Source organism: Topomyia yanbarensis, chromosome 1, assembly GCF_030247195.1.
Source record: "Topomyia yanbarensis strain Yona2022 chromosome 1, ASM3024719v1, whole genome shotgun sequence".
In the NCBI taxonomy this organism is placed as follows: domain Eukaryota; kingdom Metazoa; phylum Arthropoda; class Insecta; order Diptera; family Culicidae; genus Topomyia; species Topomyia yanbarensis.
In genome coordinates this window covers 141,575,190-141,595,560 of record NC_080670.1, presented here as the reverse complement: position 1 = coordinate 141,595,560, position 20,371 = coordinate 141,575,190, and the positions used below count along the sequence as shown (strand labels likewise).

General features: G+C 37.0%; 2 protein-coding genes across 3 annotated transcripts in view; one reads left to right on the top strand and one right to left on the bottom strand.

Moving 5' to 3' along the window:
* Positions 1 to 6,430, top strand: part of LOC131696287 (uncharacterized) — a 31,897-nt gene extending 25,467 nt beyond the window's left edge. For both annotated transcript variants that reach the window (XM_058984841.1, XM_058984836.1), the window contains exon 4: positions 5,382 to 6,430. In XM_058984841.1, the coding sequence (XP_058840824.1) occupies positions 5,382 to 6,122 (741 nt within the window). In that variant the 3' untranslated portion in view covers positions 6,123 to 6,430. The remainder of the gene's footprint in view (positions 1 to 5,381) is intronic.
* Positions 1 to 20,371, bottom strand: part of LOC131696298 (uncharacterized) — a 357,871-nt gene that overhangs the window by 27,506 nt on the left and 309,994 nt on the right. The window lies entirely within an intron of this gene.

Below are 20,371 nucleotides of genomic sequence, written 5' to 3'. Positions count from 1 at the left end.
CCCCTCGTGGACTTAAAAAAACGTTATACGACGTCCGAAGTGACATCATGCTCGTTTGGCTCCGGCATTTGATATGTTCAATTGACTTCCCTTAACGTCTCCGCATAACTACTAATTCTTTAAATAAAAAATAATAAAAATAAGTTCCCGAGTAATCGGTACTATGTAAAACTTTTGATAGAAAAAAGACAAGAGGTGGGTAATAGGTAGAGATATAACCGCGTGGTTGATGTAAACACAACTTAAAAAACCTGTTTTCATCCTTTCTCAATCATGAACACGAGAATGTTTGCGTTGTTTATATTCATTAAAAGCTTTCAAATGCATATATTATATTTTATTATGATACATGACATGACAAATATACAAGAAAAGAAATCATTATTCGAGTTCTAAAATTTTGCGAATGAAAAAACAGCCATGGTAATATTGAACTGAAAAAAGGTGCGAAATCGGCAAAGTCCCAAAAAGTCGATTTTTATAAAAAAAAAATTTTCGAGATAACATAAAATCTCGACGTTTCATGCATTTTAAAGATGTTTGGCATCAAAAATACGAATTCAATTTCTGAAATTTCATGGGGACCCCTTTGAAAAAAAATATTGAGTTCCGGCTTATATGGGAATTTCATATGTGACCGGACGGTTTAGTCTATATTTCCGGACCCATATAAGCGATTCGTACGAAATTTTATAGACATATGTGGGGATATTATAGCTATCATTTGGGACTAAGTTTGTGAAAATCGGCCAAACCATTTCCGGGAAACTGATGTGAGTTCGTCAATTTTGTAAGATGGCCGCTTGTCCCGGGCACTTCCGGAACCGTCTATGGTGGTCAATGTAGTCAACGAAAGTTTGGTTGGCCGTCGGTGACCTAGAACAGCAAATTTAAGTTGTTTGAGAGACATTTTAGCGAAATTTTTACCTTTTTTGCTTTCATCGGAGTATCGGTTTGAATCACAATTTGCTATGTGATCGCACACCACAACCTGTAACTCCGGAACCGGAAGTCGGATCGAGATGAAATTAAATAGCCTTTTACGGGGGCGCAACACCTTTCATTTGAGACTAAGTTTGGTTGAATCGGTCTAGCCATCTCCGAGAAACCGATGTGACTGTTATCCTGAATTTGGATACTTCCACCGGGGCGTCCAGCACCGATGATGGTGGCCAATGTGGCCAAAAAGACTTTGAATGGATGTTAGTGACCTAATACTACAAATCGAAGCAGTTGTGGTCATATTTTGGAAAAAATTTCACCTTTATACATTCATTGCAGAATTTATTAAAATCGACATTTTCTGCGTGATCGTGCTCACCACCCTGTAATTCCGGAACCGGAAGTCGGATCCATCAGAAATTCAATAGCAGCCTATGGGAACGTTGCACCTTTCATTTGAGACTAAGTTTGTCAAATTTTTGGTCACATACACACACAGACGCACATACACACATACATACATACATACACACAGACATTTGCCGAACTCGACGAACTGAATCGAATGGTATATGTCACTCGGCCCTCCGGGCCTCCGTTAGAAAGTCGGTTTTCAAAGCAATTGCAATACCTTTCTATTGAGAAAGGCAAAAAGGTGCGAAATCGGCAAAGTCCAAAAGTCGATTTTCATAAAAAAAATGTTTCGTGATAACATAAAATCTCGACGTTTCATGCATTTTAAAGATGTTTGGTATCAAAAATACGAATTCGATTTCTGAAATTTCATGGGGTCCGCACGCCATAACCTGTAACTCCGGAACCGGAAGTCGGATCAAGATGAGATTAAATAACTATTTACGGGGGCGCAACACCTTTCATTTGAGACTAAGTTTGGTTGAATCGGTCTAGCCATCTTCGAGAAATCGATGTGACTGTTATTCTGAATTTGGATACTTCCGCCGGGGCTTCCGGAACCGATGATGGTGGCCAATGTGGCCAAATAGACTTTGAATGGATGTTAGTGACCTAATACTACAAATCGAAGCAGTTGTGGTCATATTTTGGAAAAATTTTCACCTTTATACATTCATTGCAGAATTTATTAAAATCGACATTTTCTGCGTGTTCGTACTCATCACCCTGTAATTCCGGAACCGGAAGTCGGATCCATTAGAAATTCAATAGCAGCCTATGGGAACGTTGCACCTTTCATTTGAGAGTAAGTTTGTCAAAATCGGTTCAGTCATCTCTAAGAAAAATGAGTGACATTTTTGGTCACATACACACACAGACGCACATACACACATACATACACACACACGATGAACTGAATCGAATGGTATATGTCACTCGGCCATCCGGGCCTCCGTTAAAAAGTCGGTTTTCAGAGCAATTGCAATACCTTTCTATTGAAAAAGGCAAAAAGATTACTACACTGGGCAACACGTTTCAGGGCCTTTGCCCGGAACTCTAGTGATATGGAGGAACCCACTCTCTACTAACATCTCAAAGGTACACTCAAAATTAAACATCAAAATCGCAGTCTGTGCGAACGTTCTAAAACACACGAGAAAACCAAACGGTAACACGGTTATACACACGAAATTACAGCTAGCACTTGCGACATACAAACGCAAACGCGATCATCCAAGCGCATCTAAACCAGATATTTTGCGAACATGAAAAATTTATAGACGTGTACTCAAGCGCGAACATATAAACGCTTGTTTCCCCACAATCATGAATCCTCCACGCTCCCACATCAGAACCGTACACTAGATATCACAGTCAGAATCAGCAAATTTAAGTTGTTTGAGAGACATTTTAGCGAAATTTTTACCTTTTTTGCTTTCATCGGAGTATCGGTTTGAATCACAATTTGCTATGTGATCGCACACCACAACCTGTAACTCCGGAACCGGAAGTCGGATCGGGATGAAATTAAATAGCCTTTTACGGGGGCGCAACACCTTTCATTTGAGACTAAGTTTGGTTGAATCGGTCTAGCCATCTCCGAGAAACCGATGTGACTGTTATCCTGAATTTGGATACTTCCGCCGGGGCGTCCAGCACCGATGATGGTGGCCAATGTGGCCAAAAAGACTTTGAATGGATGTTAGTGACCTAATACTACAAATCGAAGCAGTTGTGGTCATATTTTGGAAAAAAATTCACCTTTATACATTCATTGCAGAATTTATTAAAATCGACATTTTCTGCGTGATCGTGCTCACCACCCTGTAATTCCGGAACCGGAAGTCGGATCCATCAGAAATTCAATAGCAGCCTATGGGAACGTTGCACCTTTCATTTGAGACTAAGTTTGTCAAATTTTTGGTCACATACACACACAGACGCACATACACACATACATACATACATACACACAGACATTTGCCGAACTCGACGAACTGAATCGAATGGTATATGTCACTCGGCCCTCCGGGCCTCCGTTAGAAAGTCGGTTTTCAAAGCAATTGCAATACCTTTCTATTGAGAAAGGCAAAAAGGTGCGAAATCGGCAAAGTCCAAAAGTCGATTTTCATAAAAAAAAATTTTCGTGATAACATAAAATCTCGACGTTTCATGCATTTTAAAGATGTTTGGTATCAAAAATACGAATTCGATTTCTGAAATTTCATGGGGTCCGCACGCCATAACCTGTAACTCCGGAACCGGAAGTCGGATCAAGATGAGATTAAATAGCCATTTACGGGGGCGCAACACCTTTCATTTGAGACTAAGTTTGGTTGAATCGGTCTAGCCATCTCCGAGAAATCGATGTGACTGTTATTCTGAATTTGGATACTTCCGCCGGGGCTTCCGGAACCGATGATGGTGGCCAATGTGGCCAAATAGACTTTGAATGGATGTTAGTGACCTAATACTACAAATCGAAGCAGTTGTGGTCATATTTTGGAAAAATTTTCACCTTTATACATTCATTGCAGAATTTATTAAAATCGACATTTTCTGCGTGTTCGTACTCATCACCCTGTAATTCCGGAACCGGAAGTCGGATCCATTAGAAATTCAATAGCAGCCTATGGGAACGTTGCACCTTTCATTTAAGAGTAAGTTTGTCAAAATCGGTTCAGTCATCTCTAAGAAAAATGAGTGACATTTTTGGTCACATACACACACAGACGCACATACACACATACATACACACACACGATGAACTGAATCGAATGGTATATGTCACTCGGCCATCCGGGCCTCCGTTAAAAAGTCGGTTTTCAGAGCAATTGCAATACCTTTCTATTGAAAAAGGCAAAAAGATTACTACACTGGGCAACACGTTTCAGGGCCTTTGCCCGGAACTCTAGTGATATGGAGGAACCCACTCTCTACTAACATCTCAAAGGTACACTCAAAATTAAACATCAAAATCGCAGTCTGTGCGAACGTTCTAAAACACACGAGAAAACCAAACGGTAACACGGTTATACACACGAAATTACAGCTAGCACTTGCGACATACAAACGCAAACGCGATCATCCAAGCGCATCTAAACCAGATATCTTGCGAACATGAAAAATTTATAGACGTGTACTCAAGCGCGAACATATAAACGCTTGTTTCCCCACAATCATGAATCCTCCACGCTCCCACATCAGAACCGTACACTAGATATCACAGTCAGAATCATAACTCACTGCAGTTGACCAGTGGTTTGGTGGGTAATATTTACCGTCTCGTTTGCAACAGTAGTGAGTGATTCGGACAGAAAGCGAGAATCCAGTTCTACAGCTCCAGTTGCATTACCCTAAAAACAATGTCGACATAGCATTGCAAAATACTGAACCACGGAAACGACAATTGATGAATTGAAAAAAAAAAACATATTTCAACATATGGGACTATTCACAGAACACTCTCAGATCACGTAAACGATTTCAGACCAAGCTCGAAGGCGTAGTTTTATAAATAAATAATATTTTATGCTTCAGGTTTATCCCATGGTATGGATATTCTGACGGATTTATTCAATCAACATGGCAATATTTAATGTAATACTAATTAGATTTCCAAATGTTCTACATTCTCTGTTGTTATTGTTTCCTAAAGTTACAGCTACATTTGCTTTTCAGAAGGACGAAAACATCCCATCTTTACGGACTTAACCCGGGTGCGCGGCAAGAAAACACATGTCCACCCATCTGTACTGTATAGCTCTCTTACGTTAAAAAAAATGACTACACAGTCGAAATAGAAAAGGAAAAAAAATGTATAGCATTCTTGAGCGAGTTTTTGAAATGGTTTAATATCATGCTGGTCTTTTTCTGTGTCATTCCGAGCTGTGTACTGGTCTATTTTGATTAGATCAATCGTGTTTTCGTATATTTTCATTATTGAGATGAATAATAGAACAAACAAATCATACAACAAATTTAATTAATAATAATATTTTGTTTAAATACTTGTTATCTTTCAGTGCGATAAAGTAGTTCCGAATGGCGACGTTGAAAAGGTTTCAGAGCAAACAGAACCTGAAGAAACAAACGTTGGTGACCAGCATACTAGCGAAAATAAAACTTACGACCAGATAACAGCAGCTTTAAAGGAATCCGGAGAAACCCAACAATCTACTGCAGACGACGCAATGGGAATCGAAGAAACCGCTGAACCTCAGGATGCTGAAATGAAAGACCTTTCAAACGTTGATTCGCCAGAAGATGTTGAGATGTCTGAAAAGAAATCCCCTCAACCAGAAGATGTTGAAATGACAGAAATGAACAACACAACAATGAATTCTCCCATTAAAACACAAGATAATCCAATTTCACCACAAGAGCAAACATCTGTGGATTTCTCTTCGGACAAAGAAGATGAAATCGAACAGGTGAAATTGAGTTTCAACGATTTGTTAGGGGAAGAAATATCTGACGAAGACAAGGAAGCAACCGTTGATGGAAACGATTCCACAAAATCAGTGGTTGAGCATAAAGTTGACCAAGAACCATCAACGGAAACACAGAAAATCAATGAAACAGCATCTAAGGAAAAACTGGTAGTCCCTACAAACTCGGAAGAGAAGAAGCTACCATTTTCTGTCTTAGATGATGTAGATGATATTTCCGATGATGATGAAATCCTAAATCAGTTGGATACCGGAGATCAATCCAAGCGGAAATCATCACCAGATCTGCCTCCGTTGGGGGAGGATAGTATTTAGAATGTGTGTATACAAACACATCGAGATTTATATTTCATTAACCCATCTTAGTTTCTTTTAACGCTATGACCGATTGAATGAGCAAAATGAAGTGTTCTCATAAAATCAGAACACGTTAATGTTGAGAGTGATTGTGTGCAGTATCACAACACGGATGCACAATTGTAAGTAAACAGCTTATTTTGCTGTTTTTATTAACAAAATCGGTGAAGTATATTGTGAGAAATCTTTTATATGTGGAAATGATGTTGGAACTGCATCAGGTTGATTGTAGAAAAGCAACAATAAACATTAAAAACAAAAATATATTCAATCATGTTTGGTTACCTTTACTGTTATGTTAGCCTTTCTTATATAAGCTCTGCCGGGATCTACTCTGATTGTCTCCAGCAGCGAATCTGTCATAATCTGGATAAGAGTTCTTAGGCGGCAGAAAGTTACCCCCCCCCCTCCCCGGTGGCAGAACGGTATCGAAAAAAGTTTGTTTTATCTGTGTTTTAGCAAAGTTTCCTTCCAGTAAATAGTTTATTGAAATTTATTAAATATGCTGTGTTTCATCTGTACACGGAGGTAAAGAAAGAAGATGAACTTTCAAGTCTCAGTACGAACGACTGCCACGAATCTAATGAGCAACATGTCGGCTTCGACACACTTGAAACACAAAATATATAATATTTCAATAGAATTATCAAAAGGGCTAAAGAAATTTTTGTAAACAAACTTATTTCGCTCATTATTCCGCTGCCGAGTAGAATTTCATGAAAAGTACACATGAGTCAACATGGGTACCCTTGGTAGAATCAATTTCAAATGTTTTCTCAGTTGAAATTATAACAAATTAAGAGGAATCAGCAAAACAAAAGTTTGTTTACAAATCTTATTAGCCCTATAGAAAAGTTGATATAGATTTAATTAGCACGAGTTCAAGGTTGTCTTCATGCGCATTTTGGAGTGCTACAGCAGTAGGGAGGGGTTTATTAGTGTAAGGGAGGGAGTATTCGTCGGAAACCCTTTAACTTATTTTGACTGTTATTGCTTATAATTTGGCTCGCAGCTCTAGTTCTGGAGTCACGGGTTGAGGAGTGCAATTACACATCGAATTCCCACAGAAACAAGCAAGTGATACCTTGGTATATCAATGCGGCAAAAATTTATAAAGTATTTTCTAAAATGCTGAGATTTTTTTATTCTGACTCCCTGACGCACAATTAAACCTTCTTTGACGACGTTGATAACCTACGATGGAGCTGGAAGCTTCGAGGAATGATAAAATGTTTGAACAACCTCTCAAAAAGACAAGGGATCTTAGAGGCCCAGCTAGTTACAGTTCTTTAATTTCAATGAACTTGAAAATTGAAATGTAAATGATCGAACGTTTTCGGGCTTTTGATTTTCTTCCTCATAAAACGATAAAAAAGAAGCTATTGATTTCATTGGGTCTTAGGGACCATCCATAAATGACGTAGCTTTTTTTGAGTGATTTTTAACACCCCCCCCCATCGTAGCATTTCGTCACAAACCTCTGAATACCCCCCTGGTAATTACGTAGCTTGACGGTAACCCTGCCCCCCCTTGTCACCGCAAATTTTTTTGAAAATTCTGTTCTATTCCCCTTTAAAAAAGCTACGTAGAATAACATAACCCCCTACCCCCTGTCGTCACACATCATCACAAAAATTTCAAAATATCTATCTATTTTACTGTTTTCTTTAGCAGAGTTAAAATTTGGTGAATTGCCCTGTATAATCTAGATTTTGACAACATTTTGATAGTATTTGACCCCCATAAGCTGAACATTTAATATCTGAATGAATTGTCAATTTGAAACATTGGTGTTATGGAAGTTTATACTTTCGGGTAAAAAAGTTCGTAAGATCAGTGTTGCTTAACAACTGGGTGTTTAAAGATATGGATCGGCACTGTGCTTGTGTAATTGGTTGGATTAGTTAAGGTTACTAACTGTCCTTATTTTAAAGGACATGTCCTTATTTTCGAGGTTTTTGGAAAGCGTCCTTATTTTAATTCAAATGTCCTTATTTTTAGTCTCAAACCTTGCCATATACAGGGTGGTTCAACATGATGTTTTTTTTATCACGTTATTGTAGTTTAGTATTGTTTGCCACCACAGTATGCTCACCATTTTCAAATTATTCAACTATATTTCGAAAATCAGCGATCTGTGAGAAATGTGTTTCATGCACTCCGACCATAATATGGTCGACATAATCGGCCGATTGACTCCACTATTCACCATACAATCAAAGAGTAAAAGTTGCAATTCTTGTTATTGGATGATTAGCGAACAATCGACAACATCTAGCACGCATTGAAGAAAACATAGCGGCGGTGACATTCCTAAGCATCAGAAACCAACATTACTCGACTAATTAGCCAGATACCACTTGAAATTCGTCATCAAAAATTGGACCAGTCGAATGGATTACCTCAAGCGCCAACATGGTCAATATTTAAAAGAAATTGTTTTCAAACAATAAATGGCAAAACATGTTCTTTCGATTGACAAATAAATTTTTCGCGATTCACTCCATTTTTAAAATTTTTGCGAGATCAATCCAGTGATTGTTTTTGTTAATGAATACTCTCTGCGACTCATTCCAACCAAAAGTTCTTTTACTCAGAAGTAACCAAAATTTGTTGGATAGCTCGATATGAGGTTTGGCCAAAGTGGTTATCTTCGTTCAATATTGGCACTACACCATTTAAATTTGTCTCGATCAAGATTCAACGTCGCAGATCAACTGCTGGAAAATAAGTCAGAATCTCGACTTTTTCAGAATTCTGGCTCAAGTGACAAATGATTTAGGCTCAAATTCCGAATAGATTTGGCAGGGATGTCCTTAATTTGCTCTCAGTCCATTTGGTAACCCTTGATTAGTTGTACCCTTAATTACGTAATAGCTATTTATTTAATTGGAATAAAATCTTAAATGCACTCATTTCCTTATTGAGACATTTTTGCTTGAGATATATTACAGCATACCACAGATTATCTGTGAGCATACTTTAATAATTCAATAGCTTGTAACACACGCTGTACCTTATGGCGTTTTCGTTTTTGACTTTGCACTACACCGGTGTAGTCGGTGCTACACTCATTCAAACTTGGGTGTAATCGGTCTATCTCTTTTTTTACACTACACCGGTGTAGCACCAAGAAAAAACGAAAACGCCATTAGAGAACGCTGGTGAAGCGAATTAATTCTTTCAAAATGACTGCAATAATAGTAGCAAGCAATTATAATTTCGTGGATGCAGCAAATTGTTTCACGCATACGGTAGATGCTAAAGATATTGTCAAATTTGTATTAAAAATAATCTATGGAATCATGGTTTGGATTAAGGAAAAAGGCTCAAATGCATCTTATAACATGCGCTATTTTGCCCATTTCGAGACAAAACGAACTTGGTGGTGGTAGAAACAATTCAGAGAAGATAACGTATGCCAGTCCAATCGAAGCACTCCACAGTGGAAGAAATCCGACAAAAAAGGCAATAAATTGGAAGCTGCTGGAAAAGTATGACAATATATACACCAAAAGTTGCGGATTTTTTTAGGAAATAAAATGCAATCAAATTTGTTCACCGCACGCACTTGCGACCGGAGATATGGGGCTTTGAATATCCGGAACATTACCGGTATTCATCAAATCTCAGGCCTAATACAGAAGACGCTGAAAAAGTACAGTACCTTTAAAGTTGCGGAAAACTCCAGCGATCAAAATGCAATCAAATTTGTTCATCGCACGCACTTGTGACCGGAGATATGAGGCTTTGAAGATCCGGAACATTAACGGTATTCATCAAATCTGAGGCCTAATTCAGAAGCCGCTGAAAAAGTTCAAAGAATTACAAATTGAACAAATTTGATTGCATCTTGATCGCTAGAGCTTTCCGCAACTTTAAGGGTATAACTTTTTGTACTTTTTCAGCGGCTTCTGAATTAGGCCTCTGATTTGTTAAAAACCGGTAATGTTCCGGATCTTCAAAGCCCCATATCTCCGGTCACAGGTGCGTGAGGTGAATAAATTTGATTGCATCTTGATCGCTAGAGTTTTCTACAACTTTAAGGGTATAACTCCTTGAACTTTTTCAGCGGCTTCTGTATTAGGCCTCAGATTTGATGAATACCGGTAATGTTCCGGATCTTCAAAGCCCCATATCTCCGGTCACAACTGCGTGCGGTTAACAAATTTGATTGCATCTTGATCGCTAAAGTTTTCCGCAGCTTTAAGGATATAAATCTTTGTACTTTTACTGCGGCTTCTTAATTAGACCTCAGATTTGATGAAAACCGGTAATGTTCCAGATCTTCAAAGCCCCATATCTCCGGTCACATGTGCATGCGGTGCATCTTGATCGCTAGAGCTTTCCACAACTTTAAGGATATAATTCTTTGAACTTTTTCAGTGGCTTCTGTATTAGGCCTCAGATTTGATGAATACCCGTAATGTTCCGGATCTTCAAAGCCCCATATCTCCGGTCACAACTGCGTGCGGTTAACAAATTTGATTGCATCTTGATCGCTAGAGTTTTCCGCAGCTTTAAGGATGTAATTCTTTGTACTTTTACTGCGGCTTCTTAATTAGACCTCAGATTTGATGAAAACCGGTAATGTTCCAGATCTTCAAAGCCCCATATCTCCGGTCACAGGTGCGTGCGGTGAATGAATTTGATTGCATCTTGATCGCTAGTTTTCCACAACTTTAAGGGTATAATTCCTTGAACTTTTTCAGCGGCTTCTGTATTAGGCCTCAGATTTGATGAATACCGGTAATATTCCGGATCTTCAAAGCCCCATATCTCCTGTCATAACTGCGTGCGGTTAACAAATTTGATTGCATCTTGATCGCTAGAGTTTTCCGCAGCTTTAAGGATATAATTCTTTGTACTTTTACTGCGGCTTCTTAAAATTTTCCATAACTTTAAGGGTATAATTCTTTAAACTTTTTCAGCGACTTCTGAATTAGGCCTCAGATTTGATGAATACCGGTAATGTTCCGGATTTTCAAAGCCCCATATCTCCGGTCACAAGTGCGTGCGGTGAACAAATTTGATTGCATTTTAATCGCTGGAGTTTTCTACAACTTTAAGGGTATAATTATTTGTACTTTTATAGTGGCTTCCGAATTGGGCCCCAGATTTGAAGAAAACCGGTAATATTCCGGATCTTTAAAGCCCCATATCTCCGGTCGCAGTTGCGTGCCCAAATTTGATTGCATTTTATTACCTAAAAAATTTCGCAACTTTTGGTGTGTATATTGATACTTTTTCAGCTTCCAATTAATTTACTTTTTGGTTGGATTTCTCTCACAGTGCACTCGTGTGTTATTGTAGGTGATGTAAATGTCCCAATTTATCTTGGTAACAACAACATTGTTAGTAGATATAAAACACTCTTGGAATCTTATGACTTTTTTGTATAAATGTTTTTCCTACCAGACCAATTAGCGAAAACATACTTGATCATATGCTATGCAAATTGGACGATGTAAATCGAGTACGCAATGACACAATATTTAACAATCTGAGTGACCACTCTCAGATCTTAACTTTTAAAATTTCAGCTGAAAAGGAACCAATGTTGCTTACCAAAGAAAGTATTAACCATCACCAACTTAACCACGAGTTTTCCAGCTTCGTTAATAGTATTGAGGTGATTGTTGACGCGGAATCCGCTCTTCAATCTATCGCATCCACATACAACTCATTACTTGAACGTCATACGAAAACAATAACGAAAACAGTTAGAGTGAAAGGTACTCACTGTTCTTGGATGACTTTGGATTTATGGACTCTAGTAAAAATAAAGAGCAATTACCTTCAACGTCAGAAAAGTAATCCCGCGGATCAACATCTAAAGCAAATGCTATTGCATGTATCCAAAAAGGTCGATGCCACAAAACAACGGGTACAAAAATCTTTCTATGAGAACCTACTTACTAACACACCTCATTCAAAACTATGGAAAAACTTGCTTTTTAGACTTTTGGTTTAGCAAAAAAAAACCCGACCGGATAAATCTAATCGTCGATTGCAAAAAAAACCAACAATAATGCAGAAGTCTGTGAGACTTTTAAATGTCTTCTTCTCTAGTATAGGGCAACACGGCTTTAGGGCAAAAACTGTCAAATGATATCCCCACCATCTCAAACATTTGCCCTTTAAGTAATGTTCGTCGCATCCGTGACTTAATATTGTTGCGTCCTTCATCAACAAACGAAGTGATTATGCTAATACATAGACTTGATGATAAGAAGGGTAGTGGCCCTGATAACATTTCTGTCAATATGTTAAAAGGAAATTCTTGCGCTTTCGCTAGAATCCTTTCTCAATGTTTCAACGTAAAATCTGACTTGTAAAATGTAGAATACGCGCGTTAGAGTGAAGCGAAAAGTCGAGTACAACGCACCGTTATTCATCCTACCATTTGAGCTAATGCGTTGAATAGGGATAGCAGACACTGCTCTAACTAATGTGTTCAAATGGGTGTGATGAATAGAGGTGCTAAGATGAATTGGGACACAGTAACCCTATGTCTCCCCATAAGTAATACCGAGAGGTAATCCCTGGGGGGAACAATGGCGGATTAATGGCGGCGTCATCATGAGAGCCCGACGCACCCCCAGTACACCCCGTGTGGTAGCTTGGCATCTACTACTAGCACGTGTACTGGGTTAGTACGTAAATTGTATTGTAAAAAAAACAGTAACCCTATGTATATTCGAAGAAAAGATAATAAGGTTTTTACGCGCATTTGGAGGGTGTTTTAAGACGAACTTCAAAAGGGCTTTTTCTCATTGTGTTTCATGTAGATTGTAGACCATGTCGGGTAGATGTAAATAATAATAAATAAATAAATAAATTACCGGTTTTTTTCTTTTCAATACAGAAAATACCGTTTTTTAAATGCCACGGTTTTCCCAACCTTAGCCTCGATAGAACATTTCAAATTTAGTCTCAAATGAAAGAGGAGAGCTTTCGTTTAATAAGGGACACCGTTATTTAACATGTAGAGATTGTTTATTTGCTTCACGTGTGATTGGAATGTGTCTAGTTTTCAGTATATTGTAGTCCGCCCTTGTGAACGTTCAACCTTGATCACGTGTGTATTCATATACAAAGTACCGGGTAACCACTCCAGTTGAATAGCATCTGAATTTTGTTGCTGTTTTGCATTAATCGAACGATTACCAGAATTACCACTCACGCCAAAATAGTTCAGTTGGGCAACCTTTTCCAGCAATCGATTGATATTTAACAGTCGACCTCCCATTTGAGCATATATTATACAGGGTGACTCATCATGAGGATTTTTTGAACCAGCAAAGAAATAAAAAAAAATTAATCGCAAAATCTTTATTATCACTTGAAATAACATTCTTTGCCATTTATTATTTAAAAACAATTTCTTTTAAATATTAACTATAGTAGCGCTTATGGTCCATTCGAGCAGTCCAGCCGCTCCAGCCGTGATATTGCACGATCTAAGCGACCAATTCACAGGTCCATGACGAGAAATTAAACATTCACCGAGTTTCTTGCGTATTAAATTGTTACATTACTTGTATGGCACGTGGCACCGTCCTGCTGGAACCAAATGTTGTCAAGACTACAGGCTTCAAGTTCGGGCAGTAACCAGTCTGTTAACATGGTTAACATTATGTGTGTGTTTACCGTAACGCTGTTTTGCCTCCGTTTCTGCTGTGTTATTTTCATCGATTTATTCTGGATAACGGTGCGAGTTTTGTATTTTGTACGTTTACATAGGTTAACTAAGTGGTTTTGCTACTGTTAATATAATTAGTTTTGCCTAAACAATCATCACTGAGGACAAATTAGCTACGTTAAGTTCAGTGTATTAAGTGAATAAAACTGCCGGTGCCACCACTACCTACATTGCTGGAACAAACGACCAGAACACTAGGTACCGATCGCCAGATTGTGAACTGCTAGGAAAAAAGCAAAATGATCTGCAATTAATGATTGTTAAGTATTGAATCGGACGAAAACACTGTTACTTGTAGGGTAAATAGGTATAATACGCCCCTCCGAGGCAAAATGCCCCTCTTGGATTCCCAGGATTCCTGAATTATCTATAAAGTAAAAATGACTGATAACAGAATCGTTTCGTGAAATCAACGTACTAAGTTAGTTTGGTATTTTTAATATGTTGCAAAAGAACAATATACACAAAAGATTCAAAAGAGCTACTTTGATGTAAGCTCCCACTTTTGCCAATAGGATTACAACCAATTAGAAACATTCGGATTCGACAGAACTATTTTAAGGAGCTTACTAGAATATTATAATTACTATCTTAGTTTTTAGCTTGGCTTAAAACTATGTGTGTGTAGAATTATTCATGTATTCACAACAGCTCATCACCGGCCAAAACGCCCTACCCATTGTTGTGGGGCATACTCACCGATTGCTGTGGGGCATACCGTCCTTTTGTTGTGGGGCATATTACACTTTCACCGGGGGCATTTTGCCCTGGGTGAAAGAAAAAACTAGAATTTAGGAATCTTTGAAAAATGTTTAATTGTACTTGTATCAGGATGTTTTTAATAAAAAAATGAAACGGATACTAATTTCTAACTAATATAACAATAAATTAGAGTAATTAATGAGAAGATCATAGTGTCGAGTGGTGAAATATAGCTATTTTTGCTTAAGGGGGCGTATTAGACCTGTTTACCCTAAAGGCTTTTGCTCCGACGAATACCATGCTGAATGTGTTGCCCTCTCGGTGCAGGAGGCGCTTAGCTGTACACAGCAGCGGAATATGTATTTTATGGATGTGCAGTGCACGCCTTGCACCGACATCATGATCGATGTTCGCCGATTTGAGGCATTTTTCTGGGAAACGCAAGTTGCTATCGCAGTCTTCCAGCTTTGTACCCGTCCGACCTGCTATTGTTTCAGTTCACACAGAATCACAAACCGAAAACCGTGCATTAGATTTATTTCAAGAGGTACGTTAACTGAAGGAACAGGTTGCGGCTATTAATGAAATGAATGCTGGTAGATCGTACGAAGTAACCCAATCGTTTACAGAAGCAAGCTCTCCTTCAGACCAATCGTCACCGTTATCATCAACCCAACTGCAGCATGGCTCCAGAAATGTTTCTTGTCTTGGTAATTTGTCAAGCTCGTTACCCACCTCATCCGCTAAACTCTGCTGGCTATTCTTCATGAGAGCAAAAAAATCAGTTGCTGAAAGGAACATCACGGATATGGTAACAAAATCGCTCGGAAAGAACCCTGCCGTTGTGAAAAATCTTGTGCCAGACTGGAAAGAAGTAGCTTCGATGCCTTTCATTTCGTTCAAGGTTGGAGTAGATTTGAAACTGAGAAATGCTGCATTGTCACCGTCAACTTGGCCGAGAGGGACTTGCTTCCGGGATTTTCACGAGAAATTTAATGTATGGGAACCTGTTGAATAAGTGTTAATGTAGGGGAACATGCGGAGACTTGACCAGGTTTTCAGCTAAAACTGCATAAATCTCTAAAAAGGTCTTCAATCCCTCAAAAGTGATTGAGATATAATGTGCAAAGTAATTGTGCGTGTTCATGATTTTTTGCAGAATTTTTAACTTAATTTTTGAAAAGTTACAAAAGTTTTTCTGAGATCGTTTTTTTGGTCAAGTCTCCTCACTGCGGGGAGACATGACCAAGACGTGGGGAGACTTGACCAAGAGAACTTTGAAGAATCATAACAAAAAATAATGACATAAAACATACTGTAATTATTTTTTTTCCATATTGTCGAGATCTTTAGGTAGCAGTAAAAATATAAAAGGGTTGCATTTGATATATTTCGGTTTTTTTATGCATTTCTTTTTAAGGATTAATTGTACTGCCTGCATTGCATGTTCACACATCACGAAATCAGTCCTACTATTGCTACTAAAATATAAAGACTTATGTTTGAGGTGGGATTTTTTTTATGGCGTGATTAACATTAACAGTAGTTACCAAAGAATAATAAATATCAGCAATTTTGTATCTTTCTTAAGCTAATTGCCACTTGGTCAAGTCTCCCCATAAAATCTTGGCCAAGTCTCCCCAACATTAATTATTGCGTTCAATGTCATTCAATTTCTAGTAATAACTATTCCAATGATCCAATTTATGTAAAATCATTTCACTGCTTCACAAAGATTATGATGGAATATTAGTACATTTTGTTCTTGCAATACTGTGTACTATGTGATTATGTTTAATTGTAGTGTAAAATCATTGTAATCAACTGTGAAAAATTTGAAAAGATGATGGGTTTTTACGCCCATTTGAGGATTGCTTCTGAGGTATATCCTGAAATGGGCTTTTCCCATTCTAGAAACATTTCATGTAGACCAACACAGGTCAGATGAAAAATAAGAATAAATAAATAAATAAATAAATAAAAGTAATTAGTATTCGAGTAGATATGTCCATACAAAGTTTGATAAAAAAATTACATCATTTAATGCAAATTTATTAATCACGCAATATTTTCTGTAAGGAAAGGATTTTTCATTCCAAACTTTTAAAACTACCTTAAGGGATCGAAACAAGTATAAAAATATTTTTGAAAATTTTTTAAGAATCGAATAGAAGACACTATAGCCAAAAATAGAATTTTGTGCTTGGTCAAGTCTCCCCATATTCCCCTATATGTAATGTTATGTATATGAAAAGTAATGTAAATGTGATATGCAGTGACTTTTGTGATGAATCGCTCATATGTAATTAGTTTAAATAACAGTATGTATGGCGCTTGGCGTCAAAGATGAAGTTAATAAATAAATAACGGGGGCCATTCACAGTAACGCGCTATTCTATCCTCATTTTTAAAGAAATACGAACCAACGACACCACCGCACAGTGTTTCCAAATATGCAAAAACGTGATCGAAATTGTTTTGACCACGGAAGAACGATTTTCGAGCTATAGTGTCTTTAGCAAAGTTTGTCTATAAAATATTCCCCATCTTATTAAAGTATTAGTTTGGTGATTAATCCCCCTAAAGCTGAGAAGCAATTTTTGGTTTGGTCATTTATGAAAATTATTAAAAATCTGTATTCAGAAAAGTTGTAGGGAATATAATAAGAAACAACTTTGCCGAAGAGACTAGTATCTATCTTTTGAATTTAATACATGATACACCCCTGAAAATCACTTTTTTCAAAATAACTTTTCAGGGATAATTTTTAGAATTTCAAAATGTTCTGTCCGGCACAAGAAAATGCACAATTTTTGTTACGCAGGTTTATTTCTATCTCTTATATCTAAGGAGTTATCGAAAGATTTAGTGCCGAAAAGGCAACAATTTGGTATGAAATAACACTTCAATCCGCAAATTTCCGCAGACAAAGCCATATTCATTCGAATCTATAAAGCAAACGCTATCAAATTCGGGGATAACCATTTGTCGCATGCTGTCTCTTGCATGCAAAAACATATATGGACCAAAACGCGTAAAACGAAACCACACGAAAAATAAAATTTATTTCATTTTCGCACTTTTGTGATTTTTTGTAAGTAATAGACATCCTGAAGCATCGAGCAATGCAACTGAGAACTTAAAATTGTTGTTGATATCGAAAATATCACGCTCGATTTTACATTGTCTCTTAGTAAGTAAAAACAAACAAAAAATGAACGCTAAACTAAAAAGAATAGCTATATTCGACATATGTAATTTTTTACGTGTTATAATTTTTTTCAAGTAGATTAAAGTTAAGTAAACGAAACTGTAAGAAGAACTCGAAGAAACAAATATTCATCAGTTTTTTGTACGATTAAGTATTTGGTCGCTTTTTTCAATGTAGCGTAACAGTCCAAAATCCCAAAAAGTCTTTGAGCGTAGATTACCACGTCAACAAAACATAAACATGCAATTTTCTTCGAGCATTTTTAACCTATTTTTTTAAAATATATATATATATATATATATATATATATATATATATATATATATATATATATATATATATATATATATATATATATATATATATATATATATATATATATATATATATATATATATATATATATATATATATATATATATATATATATATATATATATATATATATATATATATATATATATATATATATATATGTCATTGTGTAGAGCCAAAAACAATTTGTTACACGGGGGAGCGGTAGGAAGGGAAGGGGTTAACATAGTTTACATAGCAGTGACTGTCTTGTCACAATCGGCGTACTTGATCTGTGTTGGTTTTGAGTATGATCCGCACTGTGATTTCATGGATAACGGGGTTTCTTCTGACAATTGACCAAAAAGGAATTAGGAAAGACGAAATCGGCCCCATGAATTACGATTTTATGTACAGACGCTTGCAATCATACAGGTCAACGGCAATTTGTGAGGTTTTAAACGCATATTCATCGAAATTTTTACAGTCGATTTCACATCCTGAAAATAATAAATTGCATTCTTAATATTAACATAAGCATATTTTTGACAGAGGTTAATGTTTCAAGGATTATTTTGGTCGGAATGGTCGGTTTTTTAAAATGAACTGATTTATTGGGAAAAATAACAAACTTAAGGTACCATGAAAAAGCTTGTGGTTGCCACCAAGGCTTAGCGTTCTAACTATGTAACCCCTCCCCCTCCTACCTCTCTCCCATATAACAACACGCTTCATACTTCCTCCTTTTACCCTTAAATGTATGATGTAATTTTTGAATGGCCTTGTAAAAGGGTTTTATAGTCGTTTTTTGAATATGGACCAAATCGCGGACTGTTACGTTACGTTCAGACGGATATTTCGACATGAATTTCCCTGATAATACATATTTCTGTTACTAATTATACAACCACCTGAAAGTATGCTCATTTGGTGAGATTTTCTCCAAATATAAATTTTTTTGTATGCTTTGTTCTTTGTGAGTTAAGAACGTCTAAGCATGGACTGCTACGTTACATAATTTTGGAAGCAGTTTTTAAAGTTGTCTTACATTGTCGAAAGTATCTGCTCTCCTAGTGAGCTATACACTACAAAACAAGGACATAATTCACTATACTCATTCAATTCCAATTGGGTCACAACATGAAGAATAAAATTCTTTTATTGCATAATAAAAGAAGAATTTTATTCTTCATGTAGTGACCCAATTGGAATTGAATGAGTATAGTGAATTATGTCCTTGTTTTGTAGTGTATAGTTCACTAGGAGAGAAGATACTTTCGACAATGTAAGACAACTTTAAAAACTGCTTCCAAAATTATGTAACGTAGCAGTCCATGCTTAGACGTTCTTAACTCACAAAGAACAAAGCATACAAAAAATTTTATATTTTGAGAAAATCTCACCAAATGAGCATACTTTCAGGTGGTTGTATAATTAGTAACAGAAATATGTATTATCAGGGAAATTCATGTCGAAATATCCGTCTGAACGTAACGTAACAGTCCGCGATTTGGTCCATATTCAAAAAACAACTATAAAACCCTTTTACAAGGCCATTCAAAAATTACATCATACATTTAAGGGTAAAAGGAGGAAGTATGAAGCATGTTGTTATATGGGAGAGAGGTAGGAGGGGGAGGGGTTACATAGTTAGAACGCTAAGCCTTGGTGGCAACCACAAGCTTTTTCATGGTACCTTAAGTTTGTTATTTTTCCCAATAAATCAGTTCATTTTAAAAAACCGACCATTCCGACCAAAATAATCCTTGAAACATTAACCTCTGTTAAAAATATGCTATGCTGTTAAATATGTTAATATTAAGAATGCAATTTATTATTTTCAGGATGTGAAATCGACTGTAAAGATTTCGATGAATATGCGTTTAAAACCTCACAAATTGCCGTTGACCTGTATGATTGCAAGCGTCTGTACATAAAATCGTAATTCATGGGGCCGATTTCGTCTTTCCTAATTCCTTTTTGGTCAATTGTCAGAAGAAACCCCGATCCATGAAATCACAGTGCGGATCATACTCAAAACCAACACAGATCAAGTACGCCGATTGTGACAAGACAGTCACTGCTATGTAAACTATGTTAACCCCTTCCCTTCCTACCGCTCCCCCGTGTAACAACATGCTTCATACTTCCTCCTTTACCCATAAATGTGTGATATAATTTTGGATTGGCCTTGTAAAAGGGTTTAATAGTCATTTTTTGAATATATGTTTTTGCAATCAAGAGACAGCATACGACAAGTGGTTATCCCTGGATTTTAGATTCGAATGAATATGG